At 33.2% G+C, this 18,518-nt stretch overlaps 1 protein-coding gene across 1 annotated transcript; it reads right to left on the reverse strand.

Annotated features, from left to right (window-relative positions):
- Nucleotides 1-3,561: 3,561 nt before the first annotated feature.
- Nucleotides 3,562-9,638, reverse strand: LOC123881635 (protease 2). Its single transcript, XM_045930357.1, has 11 exons — nucleotides 9,193-9,638; nucleotides 8,449-8,627; nucleotides 8,125-8,347; nucleotides 7,656-7,797; nucleotides 7,377-7,577; nucleotides 7,042-7,173; nucleotides 6,809-6,937; nucleotides 5,471-5,883; nucleotides 5,103-5,319; nucleotides 4,809-4,999; nucleotides 3,562-4,159 (listed from the first exon to the last, which is right to left on the reverse strand). The coding sequence occupies exons 1-11, from the start codon at nucleotides 9,543-9,545 to the stop codon at nucleotides 3,982-3,984; spliced, it is 2,358 nt and encodes a 785-aa protein (XP_045786313.1). The 5' UTR covers nucleotides 9,546-9,638; the 3' UTR covers nucleotides 3,562-3,981.
- Nucleotides 9,639-18,518: the final 8,880 nt, after the last annotated feature.

Consider the following 18,518-nt stretch of genomic DNA (forward strand, 5'->3'; position numbering starts at 1 on the left):
GAAACAACCAATTGTGACATTATCTACAACTGAAGCTGAATTTATAGCTGCAGCTGGTAGTGCATGTCAAGGAGTTTGGTTATCTAGAATTCTGACTGCTATTGATGCAAGGAAAGGGAACTGCATCACCATTTACTGTGACAATAGCTCATCAATCAAGCTATCTAAAAATCCTGTGATGCATGGAAGAAGTAAGCATATAGATGTGAGATTCCACTTCTTAAGAGACTTGACTAAGGAAGGTATAATTCAGCTGGTTCACTGCTCATCCTTTGAGCAAGTAGCAGACATAATGACCAAGCCATTGAGTTTTGACAGCTTCAGCAGAAATAGAGATAAGTTGGGCTTGTGCACTTTGGAGTTGATAAATTGATTGGAAATGATGTTCAATTTAGGGGAGCAATTGTTAGGATGATCATTTGTATTGTTGTAGAGTTCAATTGTTATGTGTAATTGTGTTTTAGTTGATAGCTTAGGCCTCAAGCAAGGCTGGCCTGCAGCTTGGCCTGCAGCAGCTTGCCTGCGCGCGCGCGTGCTTAGCCTGACTATGGGCTTGCCTTGCCTAAGCCAAAAGCTGTTTTGTATGTTTGGGACTTTGCCTATATATAGGCTTGTATTGTTGTTAGTGATCAATGAGAAGTACAGTTTTACTTCAACAGAATGTATGTTTAGGTTGAAAATTGAGAATATTTTTTGGTGTTATATTTGTTGGAGAAATTTACCTTGTTGCGGCGAATCTGCGTTGTTATTAGGAACCTGCCGATGTTACAAAGCTCCTGATGTTGTTATAAGGAACCTGCAAGCAAGATTATTGTTGCTCTGCTTCTTGTGTCTATGAAACAAACCTGCAAAGAAAGAATAAAAAACAAGAAGAACAATATTTGATCTGAGACGTGCTGAACGCACTGTCCTCAAGGATTTATCCGCGGTTAAAGGCAAACCCCCCAGGATTTAACAGACCCTTCTCAATGAGGTAACAGAACTGGCAAGAATGAATTTGTAACAGGTTGATGTTTAACTCAGAGACACAATATGTGAGGGAAGGAAATAATAGAACTGGTTTTTAAGAGAATGATTGAACTTGGTTTTACGCATCAGTGTTTTTTCTGTTTTTATTCTCACTTATATGTGTATATATATATACATGGTCAAGTATAATTGGAACGTTGTAGTCTCCTAGAATTGTGGCAAAGAATCAGATTAGCAGTTCCTACTCATCAGAAAATATATTAACGTTCCTTGACCATGTAAAACAACACATGTATAGTATTTCTTTTGAAATATATATAATTATTATTATAATGAAAACTATAATAATAATAATAATAATAATAATAACACAACAATATTTTTTGTATTGCGAAATTGAGATATAGTGATCAATTATGCTGAATTATTAGGGTTAATTAATTTTTTTTTTGTTTACAGTGAAGTCGGGGGTCAAAATCAAGAGTTGTAGTATACTATTCAAACTTCTCATCACTAGCCCAACTTTAGTGGCTTTGGGTTAATTATATTTTTTATTTGTATAAAATTAGCGATTTTTTATTTTCATCTCTATAAAATATCAAATGTTTTGTCCCCGTGAGCTTAATTCAGTTGGTAGGGACATCGCACTATATGTGCAAGAGCTTGGTTTCGAACCCGGAACATTTCACTTACCTTTAAGGTGGATTTTCTAATCAGTAGACTATTTGACAAAAAAAAAATCAAATGTTTTTAACTCTTCAAAATTTTTTTTTTTTTTTAGTTTCTAATTGATGAAAAAAATTGTGATGTCTGCTAATTTAATATAACATGATCAATGTGGTTCCTTTCAATTAACATACAAATATTTATAGAAAAATGTTGTTTCTCACAAATAACAATGCCGTGAAAAATTAACGAGTGTGTATTTTTCAAAAACTTAATAACAACCTGCCATGTTTTCTGGAAAAGAAAAAAAAAAAGGAGTTTAAAGTTTGTCTCATCTTTTATAAAAACAACACATATGCATTCGTGAATATCGTGATCGTACAATTCGTGTTATACAAACAATGCTGATATTTATATGATGAGATGTAATTTGATATTTTTTATTTATTTATAGGCGAAATCATAAACCATTAAAAATTTACACACATAAAATGGAGGGATAGGAGATCGAACTCCAGTCATGACGTCCGACACTTGCAATATCAACATTTCTAGTTGAATTAGAATTTGTGGACGTAATTTGACATATAATTATCTATATATATTATAAAAGTTTAATTAATTTGTAGGTTCTGAATTCATTTGTGACATGGTAGAATAATATAATTGAATTAAACTAACTGATATGACTAAATGAATTTTTTTTTTTGAACATCAAAAGTATATTATATATAGGATGGGTAAGAAAGTAGAAGTAGTACTACATCCACATTTTGGGATCCACATTTTGGGATTAAGTACAAGGGGTACTAGACCCAAGCCACAAAAGAAAATCAATTAGACTAAATGAAATATTGTCATTAGTTAATTGAATTAGAGTTTAGATAGTGTCCGAGTATTCTTTACACTTTATTAAATAAAAAAAACTGATTATATAATTTCTAATAATTTTTTTACATTCTGTCAAAAAAAAAAAATTACATCATTTAGTGTTTTAACTAGTATCCTAGGTACTATTAGTTACTTCCTCCGTTCCAAAATGTAAGTCACTTTGGACAAATTACACAAATTAAGAAATGTAATTTATGTTATATGGAAAAAAGACATTATGAGTTAATTTACAAAATAGTCCTTCATTAATGGTATATGAAAGATAAATTGAAAAATTGAAAGAAGAGAGAGTAATAAATAATTAAGAGTACAATAGAAAAACTAGCATTAAATGCTTCATTGGTAATATAAAGCGACTTATAATTTGGAACGGAGGGAGTAACAATTTTCTTAAATTAATGATTATTTTTTTCTTATAAAGGATAACAATCATTGTTTGTCCTCATCCACTAAGTTGTGTTTCACAAAAGGAACTGTTGGGTGGGATTTTAATAATGGTGCTTTTCCATTCAGCAGTTGACAAATCACTAACCTCTGCTTTGCTATTGGAAAGAAACAAAATTGTTGGATTGGTGTGAATTGGACATGTACATAAACGCCAACTCCTAGTATAAGGATTTGTGTGGCAAAAATGGATGAAAGAAAAATACTTTCTTTAATGATAAATGGAAAGTAGAAGATGGATAGAAATAGTTGCTTTTGTTTGTTGGTGTTTTGTTGCCACCAGATTCATGAGGGGCCACTCCCCATTATTATCTTAGTTTCTGACTTTTGTCGTTATAATAAATTGCATTTGCTATGTGTGAAATTTTGCCATTTGAATGATTTATTTGTACAAGATAATTTGAGTGCATTTGTTAGGTACTTGAATTGTGTGTTTGGTTTGGTCTCATTGTAGAGAGTAGACAAAATAATTTTGACATGTTTGGTGATGTCAATTGGAATTAATTTTAGCATGAAGCTATAATTTGTATCTTTTAACTCCAAAACGTGATTTTTTAACAGTCAAATATACTGTTTAATTTACGTGAATGAATTCAAACAAAGATCATTTCACAAGACAGTAACATTTACATATTATGAACCTCAATTTCTTACACAACAAAGCGACCAAGGTTAACGTCAAAAAAAAAAAAAAAAAAGTGACCAAGGTCTGGTCGCCGAGTATGACAAACTAGCAAGGGCAATTTGTGCCAATTCTGTTGGTTGTTTTAGCACAGTGCACACTTAGGTTAGATCATCCATGACCTAAGTAGGTTTGAGGGCTACAAAGGTACAACCAATTATAAAAAGAACATTGGATAGTAACCATTTCCCATGCAGAGCACTTGATTTGATTGGATCTTTTGTTCATCTTCATCCAGAAGTGCAATCTTAATTTTACCAGATTGCCATAGGGAGACATCTCACAAATATCAACGGCATTCAAATTGAGCAAATTATCAGTTTGCATATCTAGGATTCCACCGTCTTAATGAGAAACGCAACTTCTAATGCTGATTCCTTGGACTGCAAGTAACGGTTTTCCTCCACTATATCTGTGGTCAAATTCAGCAATATTGGTCGTTTTGGGTCATAAATTGAAAGATCGCGAACTCTAGCTACCCACTTTGCTGCTTCCCACACCCCAAATCTGAGTCACGAAAAGAAAAATGTCAAAAGCAAAGTCCATCCGTAAAGCACGACCTGTTAGTCTAATTTTTGCCTAATCACGTAAAGACCATTAATGTACTGAACAATCTCTGAACGGCAATAGGCAGCTTCGGATATACTTGGATGGGGGGGGGGGGGGGGGGATATATGATAGCAAAGGGGAGGAGTGGAAAATGTGATTTTCACTTAATTGACACATTCAACCATTTTCTCTTCCGCTTCTTGCCCTTTCCTTCACAACTGCCAAAAATGCTTTGATTTTTTTTTTATGGGGCATGTATTGGTTAGCATGTCAAGAGGCTTAAGAGTCTGCATTATATAAAATCAAAGGCTTAGAGAAGGCATCTACTCTGAGCAAATGCCTAAATTCAATCTCAAGTTGTTGTTTTTCAAACAATCTAAAACTTAAAATGGCAAAAGCTTCTCATCGCACATTTGAAGAGCACAGAAGTTCATACACAACTCTCGCAAACTCTACGATCATTTATCTCAAAAAGAAAGCTAGACATACTTGGTTGCCATTTTATCATCAGCACTCACACAACACTCTTACTTCTACTGCACAGATCAACCATGTTGGAAACCATGTAAAACATGCCAGGAAGATGCGCAAAACGTCAAGAACTTACCGTGTATTGAAAGATGAGGATACTAATACAGCTGGATAAAGAACATCCTTTTGAACATTGTCATATGGAGAATATTCTCGAATTGCGAGAAAATCATCGAGGTCCCCCGGGTAGCCAAACTCTTCATAATCATCGGCTACAAGTGGTAAGATGGGATACAAAAGAGTGTTGGTTGGATCTAAAAATGGAACCTGCGGCAAAAACCATACAAAAGAAGAAAATATGAGTAAATAAACACATTTAAACAGAGCCTGAGAAAAGCAATCTCAAAAGCAGGCACACAGTCAGGGAAACCTTTAAGACTGCAGCACGAAATAAATCTGGAGAACGATTAACAGCTGCAGCAACCAAAAGACCTCCAGCACTATATCCCCAAGCAGCCAATTTGTTTTCATTCACAATATCTTTTTCTATAAGAAACTTGGCACAAGAGATATAGTCATTGATTGAATTATGTTTTTTTGTTCGTCTCCCATCATGATGCCATTTCTTGCCATAACCACCTCCACCTCTGAAACAGGACACCCAAACTATCTTAGATAAGAGATCAACTAAGAAATCAAGTACATAATATTATATATATATATAAATACAGCAAAGAAATAATATCATAGGAAGAAATATGAATTGAGTACATGGACACCAAATACTGTGAAGCCTACCTAACATCAGCATAGGCTATGACCCAACCACGGTCCAGGAGGCTTTTAAATTCACTGCGCCACCGTTTGTCGAGTAACTCACCATAAGCTCCATGCCCAAGTAATATTCCAGGTTTTTCATCTTTTGGATTATTGTCACGTGCAAAAACAATAGTCAATGGAATTGGAACTCCATCAAATGAAGGTACAAAATATTGTTCACAGGCATAAAACTCAGATAGGTCATTCCATAAGTGGTCATCTTCCAAATTGGCATTCACAGGACAGGAATATTTTGCATTTGAGGATTCCACGCTTGCGCTTGCCGAATTTGTACCATATAATATCCTTGTTCTGTCATGAAGCATATTTTGCTGTTGAATGATGTTCCACTTACAGGTTGCTAGGTCATAATCAACCACAGCATCAGGCATCTGCAATAAAATTATGGTGACCATCAGCAGCGGACCTAGGGGTGGGCTGAGGTGGGCCATGGCCCACCCCCACCCCCAAAAAATAATTTTTTTTTATATGTAGGGTATTAATTTAAATGTATTATTAATGATTTTAAGTCACCCGGTATATATATATATATATGTACAAATATTAATTTAGAGTATATTATTGATGATTATAAGTAATTCGGTACACATATTAGTTCAAGTATTAGTGTAAATGTTACTTCATAATTAATTGAATTTATAATAATAGATAAAATTAGCAGTTGAACTAACATATATAAATATGAAATGACATAAAAAAATATGTTTAATTAATATTAAATTTTTCAAGTCCCATATTTTCACATTTGTTGCAATTTTATTCCTATCTCAATATTTTTTTATTACTTTTTTGCTGTAAAATTAGCGAATTTTAATGGGAAAAAATTGTGAATTTTGGTCTCAAAATTGATATTTCATCTTTAGATTCAATGTTGGAGACAATAAATCACCTTTATAGCCAAAAATCACAATTTTTAGAGTAAAAATATAGTTTGTTGGTACCAAAATTGTAACATGTGAAAATAGAGGAGCAAAAAATTCAATTTGAAAATAGATTGACTATTTTTCGGCCCACCCACGATATTTTTTCTGGTTCCGCCACTGGTGACCATACTGGGATTTGATGATGGGATATTTCATCCAGATTGAGGCTGAACAAAAATGAAATCTGAAGACCAGTGTTTGAAAGTAAGCATCTCATAATCATGTGATTCATGTCTATGCATTTATGTCCAGTATACTGACAAAACTCATAAAATTCAGTTTTTTTTGGAGACTCAAACTAATCTGGAACTGATGATAATAAAAATTGACTCTAAATGTTCACCAAAATAAAAAGAAGGAATCATTCACATACCACAGGAGATGATATTATAAAGCGCATGACAGGTGAGAAAAAGTCATAATTTGGCCCAGGTGAAATTTGACAGACATGTTTTGGAAGAGATAAGTACTGAAGGTCAAGCTTCCTCAATTTAACTGGCCCCTGTCACAAGCACAAGGTGGACTAAGCAACAGTTAGATGTTTAATCACAATTACATCTTGAACTTGTATGTATGAGTATGTTATAGCAAATTCTCTTTGATTACCTTCCCGAAGGGCAATGGCAGTCCAACTGAACAAAGTTGAAAATTTCGATTTTCCCTCACAATGAGTGCCAAGTATTTATCACTAAAATCAACATCCTCAATAACCAAATCAGGGTCATTGACAATTATCTCCTGCAGTTTATGAGGTGTAATATAACATGTAAGGTAAAGCTGACTGTCACAGACAAGTAAACTGGAAAAAAAAACCAAAAGCAAATGATTGTAATAACAACATATATCTCAATGTCTCAAGTAAATATATGTTTTACATTTAATGCAAAAGATTAATAAAAATGAAAGAAGAAAACAATAGAAAAAGCGGTGCTCTAAACTACCTCCCATTTTCTTGGATTTGAATGAGTTTCCTCTGGACTACAAAGAAGATAATGATAATCAACCGATTGCCCACCTTTGGGAGCATCTGTAAATAAATAAAGATAACCTCGGTGATGTTCAATTACGCAGTGAGCTATAGCATCACACTCCCAAACAAGTTTCAAGCCAGACAATGGATCGGCTGCATTAATTAGAAAGACCTAAAAAATGGTTACAATTATTGTATAATAGATGAAGGATCTTGACTTGATGGAGTTTTTACAATATACATCTTTTACCTTTGATGATGTGGGGGATAATGTATTCACAGTCACAAATTTGAAGTCTTTTGTGTGCCTTATACTAATGTGAACATTTTCATCTGATTCTTCCAAAAGCAAAACATCTTCATCAGTTGATCCAATAAGACTGTAATAGATCCTGCAGCAACACATGGTGGGATGAGATCAAGAAAATTTACCTGGATTCAAAACCTAATGATCATTAAAAAGATAATTAACTAAAGGGAACACTGAGTAAAATGAAATGGAATGGAGAAACATTAGATTCCATTGTTTGAATTCAAGTATTCAAAATACAATCAAATGGAATGGAGCTTGATGGAAAGCATTCCATTTGAACCCATGTCATCCAATACCCCACCATCCCCCTTTCAATTTGGGAATACCAGATGGAACGATACTCATTTCCATTTCATCGTGAAAATATCAAAACAATAGAATAGTAACTCTATCTCGTTCCACTCACCGGTATGGTCTCATTTTCTGATCTGTTACAACATAAAGCAATGCCTGGCCATCTTTAGCCCAAGCCAAATTTGAAACTCGATCTGCTTGAGGCTTACTGCACAAGGAACCCGAATTCAAATTTCTCACAGATAACTTGAAGTAGCCGTTGTCTTTATCATACATAGTATATGCAAGAAATTGATGGTTTGGCGAAACCTCAGAAAGTTCCTCATAAGCATAACCTAACAAATGTTCATGTAAAAGAATTTTCAGTGTTTCCCTGACAACTCCATCTAACCTAAACAAAATCACGTGAAAACCGCATTGCATTAAAATCCATTACCTCCAAATCTCTCTGCCTCTTGATTATAGTCAACCAGCTTCTGCTCAATTGTCTTCCCTGTTGTAAAATCAAATCCGGCAGGAGGATATTTATGTGATATGAAATCGTCGTTCAAGCTAGCCAATCTTCTGCAAAGCACAGGGTAAGGTTTTCCTTCTTCAACACGACGATAATACAACCTAACCAAACACAAAAACAACCATCACGAAGTGAACAAAAGCTAACAAGTTTTGCAAAACAAGATGGCCATATTGAATAACAGTAATGTTATTGAAAATCAAGGTTAATCATGTTTAGATGATCAATAAGTTGTGACACCTAATATGGCCTTGCTTCGATAAACAAATTTAATTTGCAGCTTATAGCATAAGCGCTTATGTATAATCTACTTCTACGACTACAACAAAAGATAAAAATACTAAATTGTTTTGTATAAGCTATAAGTTGTTTTTATAAGCTATCTTGGAGAGCTTATGAAAATAAGCTGAAAACAGCTTATGAATTATTTTTATAAGTTCTCTCAAACAGTCTCACAAGTGCGTGCTCAGATAAGCGAATCCAAACACAAACTGCAATCACAAAGCGAAGAAGAGATAAACAACTTAATTTGCAGTTTATTTAGAGCATAATTGTTGATCATGATAAGCGCTAATGTACTATCTAGCTGTAATAACAAAAGATAAAATAAGTATTAAATTGTTTGCAGTTTATGATTGAATAAGAAGAAGAAGAAGAAGAAGAAACCAAGGGCCCCAGCGAAGAGGAGGAGTGGAAAGTTCAAACGGAATTCGTGAAGCCATTTCAAAGTGAAGCTTATTGAGAATACGTTCTGAATCAGACATTACAGCTTCAGTATACTTCTCCTCTTGTTCCATGTAAACATCCATATGCCGCATAGCTACCTTATCGTTGAGATTCGCCATCCAGCTGTAAGGATCTTCCCATGTTACTTCATGGAAGCTGAAGTTCTCAGGCTTCTTTGGAGCTTTTGGAGGGGTTGCTGTAGGTAACGGTGGTGGCTTCTTCGCCGCCTTGTAGTGGCGGAGTAGAAGGTATTTGCGGCGGGTGACGGCGGGGAAACGAAATAGAAAGCGCATAACGACGGAGGGTATATTGGTTGGGTTGAGGAAAGAAAGGGTTTAAGCGCAGTAGAACCCAGGTGGCGTTCGTTTAAAATGGTTTAGGACTATGTTGCATTTTTTTTTTTTACTTTTTCCTATAATTGGACTTTATTACATTTTATTCATATTAATTTTTCAAAAAATATATTAGAGATTAAATTTAAAGTAAATGGATCAACTTAAAAACTAATTTATACTAGTAAATCAGGGACTTAATTGATAATAATGGATTAAATATAAAAATTAATCTTATAAAAACTAGTCAATGTATAAAATTTTAAAAATTTAATAGAGTTAATTACTTTTAAATTACACATGAGTGGTTGTGATACTGATATGTCATTATTAGACCAACAATGTATGAAAATTAATTTTATAAGAACTAGTCAATGTGTAAAAACTAGAGTTGTCAAATGGGCTGCCCCGGCCCAACTCGACGCGGTGGGCCAGACTATATATGGGCTAGTCCGGCCTGGCTTGATTATAATTGTGCTACACATTTATGAGCCAGCCCTTATGGGTCATGTGGGCTAATGGGCCGACCCGGTCAGTTTCATTTTATTTTTCCCATTTATTTGATTTTTTTTACATGATTTTGATGTATTAGTTTTTCATAATTATCAATTTTATTGAGATATAATTGTATGCAAGTGTTGCTTCAAAAAAAAATTGTATGCAAGTGCAAATAATTTTTACATCGGTACTAAATATCAATTAAACTCAAGTTTGATTTTTATAAAAGAAATTAAATCAAATTAATAAATTATAAACTTAATTTTTTAAAAACATTTAGGTAAATATCACCTTTTTTATTATGCTTACACATTTAACTATATTTTTTATAATAACTTTTCAATTAGATGATAATTTTTATGTTTTTAATTGATATTATTTTTACAAAAATAACTTAATTTTTTCGTTAATGGCCTGGCCCGAAGCCCAATGGGCTAGCTCAGCCCAACCCAATTTCCATTTGGGCTGCATGGCTTGGGCCAAAAAGGCCGATTTGATTTGCGCTAGGTTTTTTTGAAGCCGATCCGCCCAAGCCGTGGGCTAATGGGTCGGCTCATTTGCCCGGCCTATTTTTTATAGCTCTAATAAAAACTATTCTTATAAGAACTATTCCCTCTATTCTAATTTATAAGTGAAAAAAAATTGTTGGTCCTAAATTATAAGCAAAAATTATCAAATTTTATGTTTTTAATATTTACTTTTACTTATTATCATGAAATTAAATGCAATTTATTTACCATAAAAAATGCAAATTATAATTAATTTGCTCTTTCCTTTTTTTCATAATCAATGACCAATAAAAAAATATTTTATATCTTCTCTCAAAACTTTATTCTTTACAAAAGAATGTTCGTATAACATTTCATTCATAACCAAATCATGTAGGTACATCAATAAATATATTGGAGTTAGCTAGAGATGAGAAATTCTATCATAGACACAATCACAAATGAATTTAATTTAGGCACACTCACAACAATGGATAAAAATTAAAGAAAAAATAATTAAAGTGGTATTGATTGATGTGACCATTTTTTTTTTCTTTTAATTTATGTGTGTGTGCCTAAATTTGTGTCTATATGTGTTATGTCTATGCAAGAATATCTAGCTAGAGATATGATTACCCTTGCAAGTGCACCTCATTTGTTTATCTCTTATTGAACTCAACATTAGAGTTTTTGAAGTTTACATAAAAGACACGATGACATTCTTCTATAACATCACCAAACTCAATTACATTGTTCCCACACTTATTAAAAACAGTCAACTACTCTTTTCAAATTAGGGACGAAATCCACTCGTTATAGGTGCAATTCTCGAACCGAAGTCAGAGCATGAAGGACTCCCAAAGCTTCCATGATGTCTACACTGCACATAAACGACCTTCATTGTCACGGCCACACATACCAAAATCCGACCTAATTCGGTGATTAAAAATGAAACATCAATATTACATTTATACCTCCCCGTTTCAAATTTTTGCCATTGTATATTATATCACTTTTGTAATTGTATTTGAAAAGTAATATTATAATGAAAAACAAATAGTAACTCTTATTATATACTCTCTGCTTGTCGATACACAATTTTGATCATTAATATCTTTAGTTGTGTATTATTAAAAATTATGAAAATTTGATATTTTGATAGTACACATCGAGACAAATCTAACAAGATCGCATAAGCTAATATTTATCTTTATACATTAGTAAAAAAATATGGTCAAAGTAGCTTGTATGAATATTGCACACAGTCAAATTGTGACAATAATTTTGAGACAGAAGGAGTAATGTAATACTTTTTTTTGAAGAAGCTAAATTAGCATCAGAGGGAGTAATGTAATACTAATTTACATTGCGGTATATTGTGGAATATTTACTCAGAAATTGAGTTGGGTTGGACCTGCACCTATAATAGGAGGTCCAATGTGCCCAAAAGACGAGCCCACATTGTTTCTATCAATCAACGAGATAAGTCGATGTACTAAGTCATGTAGAAATAGATAAGTCCTTAACAATAAGACACATGGGGACACGTCGAAGGGGCGGAGCGGAGCTAACCGCCCCTCGCCTATTTGCGGAATTATAGTGTTACATGTTAGTTGGAGGCTTATATATATAGGACCATAGCGTCGTTAGGTCGGATTAGAGCTGATTAGGTGTTAATCTAAAACGGTGTTTGCAACAACATTATTAGAATAAGCGTTTTAATTGATTAGTGATTAAATAAAGTTAAATTGTCAATATTTAATTAACTAATCACTTGGTATGAACTTAAATATGTGCGTGTATTAGGATGATCTATTTCGGAATAACAAAAACTCAAATTAGTCATATATGTTATGTCCTTCAATATACCACACACAAGCAAAATTATCTCCTCTCTCCATCTAAAGAGAATTCATGATATTAAAAATGGGGGCTGCTAACTTAGACCCAGTTGGGTCTAAGTTAGCAAGGTGCACCTTTTCAGTTGGACAAAAATACCCATTCTTTTTAATTAATTAACCAAATTACCATCAATGGACGCGGATCCAGTGTCGCGCGCGTACCGCAGGACCATGGTTACAAACCGTTGATTTCCATCAGACAGCCAAGATCTGATCTCATCAAGACTGTCTGATCAATCAGACAGCCCAGATCATCCGAATCCATCAGATTCCAGCGCGTGCACCACACTGGATTACACCCTGGAGAGAAGAATCTACTTTTTAAAAGCAGGACACGTGTCGCTGTCTGATCGGCTGGGCGTGATTTTTTTCCATTTAATACTTTGAACTCAATTATTTCGTTGTAAATTAATTTTTTTTTTTATACCAAAATTCATAATTTTTTTTTTCTACAAATAGAGACTTGGTTCGTTTGATTTGGACACAGAAAAAAAAACCCAATTTTTCACTACCTTAATCTCATTTTTCACTACCTTACATCAACTCACTGAAACCATTCTACCAGCAAAATGGTTTCAGATTACAACTCTCTGAAACCATTGTACCAGATAAATGGTTTCAGAAGCAAACACAATTAATAAATTACTCACTGAAACCATTCTACCAGTAAAATGGTTTCAGAATACAACTATGTGCAACCATTCTACAAGCTAAATGGTTTCAGAAGCAAATAACTAATAATCAACTTACTGAAATCATTCTACCAGCAAAATGGTTTCAGATTACAACTCTCTGAAACCATTGTACCAGATAAATGGTTTCAGAAGCAAACACAATTAATAAATTACTCATTGAAACCATTCTACCAGTAAAATGGTTTCAGAATACAACTATGTGCAACCATTCTACCAGTAAAATGGTTTCAGAAGCAAACACTAGTTTTTAATTACCGTTTTATCTCATTTAATTAACTAAAAATAGTTTCAGGTCTCCAAAAATTTCATAAAATATACCAAAAGTTCCAGAATATTATCTACTATTTTTCTGGTATAATGGTTTCAGTGAGTTGGTTGAGTGGTGCGTGTTAAATTACAACACACAAGTAACGTATTTAGTAGACAAAAAATGAGATTAAGGTAGTGAAAAATTGCATTTTTTTTCGGTGTCCAAATCAAACGAACCAAGTCTCTATTTGTAGAAAAAAAAAATTATGAATTTTGGTATAAAAAATAAAAAATAAAAAATTAATTTACAACGAAGTAATTGAGTTCAAAGTATTAAATGAACAAAAATCACGTCCAGCCAACCATTGTGTGACACGTGTCCTACTTTTAAAAAGCAAATTTTTCTCTCTCCAGGGAGTAATCCAGTGTGGCGCACGCGCTGGAATCTGATGGATCAGGATGATCTGGGCTGTCGGATTGATCAGACAGTCTTGATGAGATCAGATCTTGGCTGTCTGATGGAAATCAACGGTCTGTAACCATGGTCCTTCGGTACGCGCGCGACACTGGATCCGCGTCAATTGATGGGTATTTTGGTTAATTAATTAAAAAGAATGGGTATTTTGGTCCAATTGAAAAGGTGCACCTTGCTAACTTAGACCTAACTAGGGTCTAAGTTAGAAAACCCCATTAAAAATATCATTAAGGAAGAACCACGAGTCAACAAATACATGTTGTTTCTCTCTAAAATTATGTAGTTCAAGATCACTACTAAAAACTTTTCTTCACTCCATGAATATGGATCAATATGTGATTCTTTAAAAAAAAAATTTGACTCAAAGTGATTCTTTAATCCTATGCATGCTTTATATGATCATTTAGTTTCCGCTCTAAAATATGATCGTAGTTATATATATCTTGAGGATGTATGTGTAATCTAATTAGTCGTTCCTTATGGATTTAATTCCAATGCATATCACCATTAAACTTGTAAACAAAACCGTTAAGCACACAAGATGCTGACATTGGAGTTTGCTAATTTTATTATTATCTTTAATAAAAAAACCCGATCAATTGCTTTCTCACAAATTAAAATACACAGTAGATTGAAGATTACGGTGGTTGATTATTGTTGATCTCTGTTTGAATGTATTTGTTCCTCTATTTAAAAGCCATTTTCAAATCGTTGTAGTTCATTTTGGAATGGGTGAAATATAAGTATTGAATCCAACAATAAATAAATGCAAGTAACTTTCAAACTGTCTTAATGTCTTGATCAAAGATTCGTTTTTATTTTTTTTTTATTTTCTATATTTTAGCTTTAGGGGCTGCGGGTATAGATTCTTTCTAATAACTTAGAATGAAGTATTTTGATTGAATTTTGAAACTTAAAGCAACAACTTTGGCTTGGAGCCAAAAACAAAAGCAAAATCCACTAGAAAATGGGCTTTTTTCATATGCCAAAGAAATAACTAAAATTTTATAAAATAGTAGTTATGAAACAAATGATATATCAAATAATACATGTGATGCGTATGAATAAACATTTGTTGGGAGGACTCAACCCCTTAAATGAATCTCAGTTACCTCAAGAGGATTAATTTCTGTAGTTGCGCGCGGATGATACCTTTGGTTTACCAAAAAAAAAATAATACATTGCAATTTACAACCTTCACAAAAAGCCTAGTTTCATTTTTTTTTGTCAAGTAGCCTAATAGCTAGAAATATTGCCTATGTTATATAATCTGATGGTATTTTGGATTTTAAAGATATACGACAGCATTGGTAACACACTTTTAAATACATTTTTTAACATGTTTTTCTTCTATTAATTAGAAATTCAAATAAATTACATTAATTTTTGTTTTTGACATAAAATGCTTATATATAAGACTAGAGAGAGTATATTAATTAATTAATAGATACTCCTTTTGTTCATTTTTAATTGTCATTTGAGAATCGTGTAACACTATTCATATAATCAAGTACTTTATTTGTAATTTTTTATTAATATATAAAAATAAATATTAGTATATAAGATGTTGTTCTATTTGTCCCGACAAATATTTTCAAAATATAAAATGTTCATAATTGTTTATAGCAGATAATTAAATATAGGCTTAATTAGTAAAATGGTCATTTAAAGACATTTTTGGTTTCAGATTGGTCCTTAAAGAAAAAAAGTCTGAATAGATTGATACGATTATGAGTTCCCTAAGCATGTGGAAGGAAACTTATAAGAAAATGCACAAAAAAATATTTGGATGAAGATGCTTGAGCCCAACTTGAAGCCCATTTCACATGATAAGAAGCATCTTTGGGCTAATGTATGGTCTAATAATATTGGACTAAATAGAAAACAATTAAGTCCAATTTTCTTTATTTTTATTGTAATTTTCGTTTTTGGTATTTGGAGGGTTTTTAGATGACCTTTAGTTGCTCCCTAGGCTCTCTATATGCTTCCTAGTGGTGCACTAAGTCATTATAGTGGCCAGTGGGAATTTATAAGCATGTTAGTGTGAATTTTCTAAGTCCTATGGTGAATGTATGGTAGTGGACAATAAATCCTACTATGTAAGGATATGCTATAAATAGGACTATCATGTACTTTTCAAAGAACTTGGAATATAACCTAATTTGAGAGAGTTTCTCTTGTGAGAACTTTTGTTTTGTTCTTGTGATAAGAACATTGTTCTTGAGATAAGAACTTTATAGTGTTGGTTCTGCCGGCAGGTCGCGGTTAGGGTCGCACTTTCTTTGATAACTTTGGTTCTACCGGCAGGTCGCGGTTAGGGTCAAGTTTCTTTATATCTTGATAACTTTGGTTCTACCGGCAGGTCGCGGTTAGGGTCAAGTTCCTTTATATCTTGATAACTTTGGTTCTACCGGCAGGTCGCGGTTAGGGTCAAGTTCCTCTTTTACCTGTTTTCAAGACGATCCTAAACAGTCGCTTATCAGTTGGTATCAGAGCTTCGGCTCTTGAAATCAGGTTTTATCTATCCTTTTTTTTTCTTGTTAAAAAAAAAAGAGTTGAAAAAAAAATATGGAGGAAGAAAAGCATGTCTCCATGAAACATTTGGAGAAGTTATTATTTCAAGAATTTCAAAAGCTTCATGAAAAGTTTGATCGTATAGAGAGGAATTATAGAAACAATTATAAAAAAAGAGGAGGAGAAAAGGAGATAGAAGATAGAAAAATGAAAAGTGAGGGACAAACAAAAAAACATATTGCAAATTTTGATGTATTTTGGGGTAACTTCCAAAATAAAGAGATTGGTAGAGAGAAAAGAAAACAAGAGAGCAAGGAGAAACTTGAAAGTGAAGTGAAGGGAGAAGAGATTATTGAAAAAGAAATTGAGAACATTTTTGTGGCTATCGAAAATGTCACCATTCCTAAGAGTGGGAAAGAAAAAGAAGAGATTATTGAAAAAGAAATTGATAGCGTTTTTGTGGCTACCGAAAATGTCATCATTCCTTTTAATAATGTTTATTTTACTTCTTGTACTCTGGAGTTTTTATCTTAGGGAGAAGTTAGTGAAGAAGATAGAAATCTTACTTTTGAGAGAAGTAAAGAAAAGGAAGTAGAGAAGATGGAAAATTGTGAGAGAAAATATAATGATGTTATAGAAGTGGAGGAGAAAGAAAATATTGAGAGAAAAGAAGAAAAGAAACATGAATGTGAAGCGAAGGAAATGTATGAGAGAAAAATAAATGAGGAGGTTGAAAAAGATGTCAACTTTGAGAAGATTGAAGAAGAAAAATTCAACTTGCAAAAAGAAAGGGAATATCCAAAAGAGAGAATTTTTTTTACTAATCCTTTAGTTATTTATGCAGGTTTGGATTTGAGGACAAATCTTCTTGAAGAGGGAGAGAATGATACGATTATGAGTTCCCTAAGCATGTGGAAGGAAACTTATAAGAAAATGCACAAAAAAATATTTGGATGAAGATGCTTGAGCCTAACTTGAAGCCCATTTCACATGATAAGAAGCATCTTTGGGCTAATGTATGGTTTAATAATATTGGACTAAATAGAAAACAATTAAGTCCAATTTTCTTTATTTTTATTGTAATTTTCGTTTTTGGTATTTGGAGGGTTTTTAGATGACCTTTAGTTGCTCCCTAGGCTCTCTATATGCTTCCTAGTGGTGCACTAAGTCATTATAGTGGCCAGTGGGAATTTATAAGCATGTTAGTGGGAATTTTCTAAGTCCTATGGTGAATGTATGGTAGTGGACAATAAATCCTACTATGTAAGGATATGCTATAAATAGGACTATCATGTACTTTTCAAAGAACTTGGAATATAATCTAATTTGAGAGAGTTTCTCTTGTGAGAACTTTTGTTTTGTTCTTGTGATAAGAACATTGTTCTTGAGATAAGAACTTTATAGTGTTGGTTCTGCCGGCAGGTCGCGGTTAGGGTCGCACTTTCTTTGATAACTTTGGTTCTACCGGCAGGTCGCGGTTAGGGTCAAGTTCCTTTATATCTTGATAACTTTGGTTCTACCGGCAGGTCGCGGTTAGGGTCAAGTTCCTTTATATCTTGATAACTTTGGTTCTACCGGCAGGTCGCGGTTAGGGTCAAGTTCCTCTTTTACCTGTTTTCAAGACGATCCTAAACAGTCGCTTATCAGTTGGTATCAGAGCTTCGGCTCTTGAAATCAGGTTTTATCTATCCTTTTTTTTTCTTGTTAAAAAAAAAAGAGTTGAAAAAAAAATATGGAGGAAGAAAAGCATGTCTCCATGAAACATTTGGAGAAGTTATTATTTCAAGAATTTCAAAAGCTTCATGAAAAGTTTGATCGTATAGAGAGGAATTATAGAAACAATTATAAAAAAAGAGGAGGAGAAAAGGAGATAGAAGATAGAAAAATGAAAAGTGAGGGACAAACAAAAAAACATATTGCAAATTTTGATGTATTTTGGGGTAACTTCCAAAATAAAGAGATTGGTAGAGAGAAAAGAAAACAAGAGAGCAAGGAGAAACTTGAAAGTGAAGTGAAGGGAGAAGAGATTATTGAAAAAGAAATTGAGAACATTTTTGTGGCTATCGAAAATGTCACCATTCCTAAGAGTGGGAAAGAAAAAGAAGAGATTATTG

Source organism: Trifolium pratense, linkage group LG4 (genome assembly GCF_020283565.1).
Source record: "Trifolium pratense cultivar HEN17-A07 linkage group LG4, ARS_RC_1.1, whole genome shotgun sequence".
Taxonomy (NCBI): Eukaryota; Viridiplantae; Streptophyta; class Magnoliopsida; order Fabales; family Fabaceae; genus Trifolium; species Trifolium pratense.

Coding starts and splice junctions, on each gene's coding strand:
- LOC123881635 (XM_045930357.1), bottom strand. CDS start 9,545: ATGCGCTTTCTATTTCGTTTCCCCGCCGTCACCCGCCGCAAATACCTT. Junction 7,174..7,376: donor CAAATCCAAGAAAATGGGAG/GTAGTTTAGAGC, acceptor CATAAACTGCAG/GAGATAATTGTCAATGACCC. Junction 6,938..7,041: donor TGCCATTGCCCTTCGGGAAG/GTAATCAAAGAG, acceptor TGCTTGTGACAG/GGGCCAGTTAAATTGAGGAA.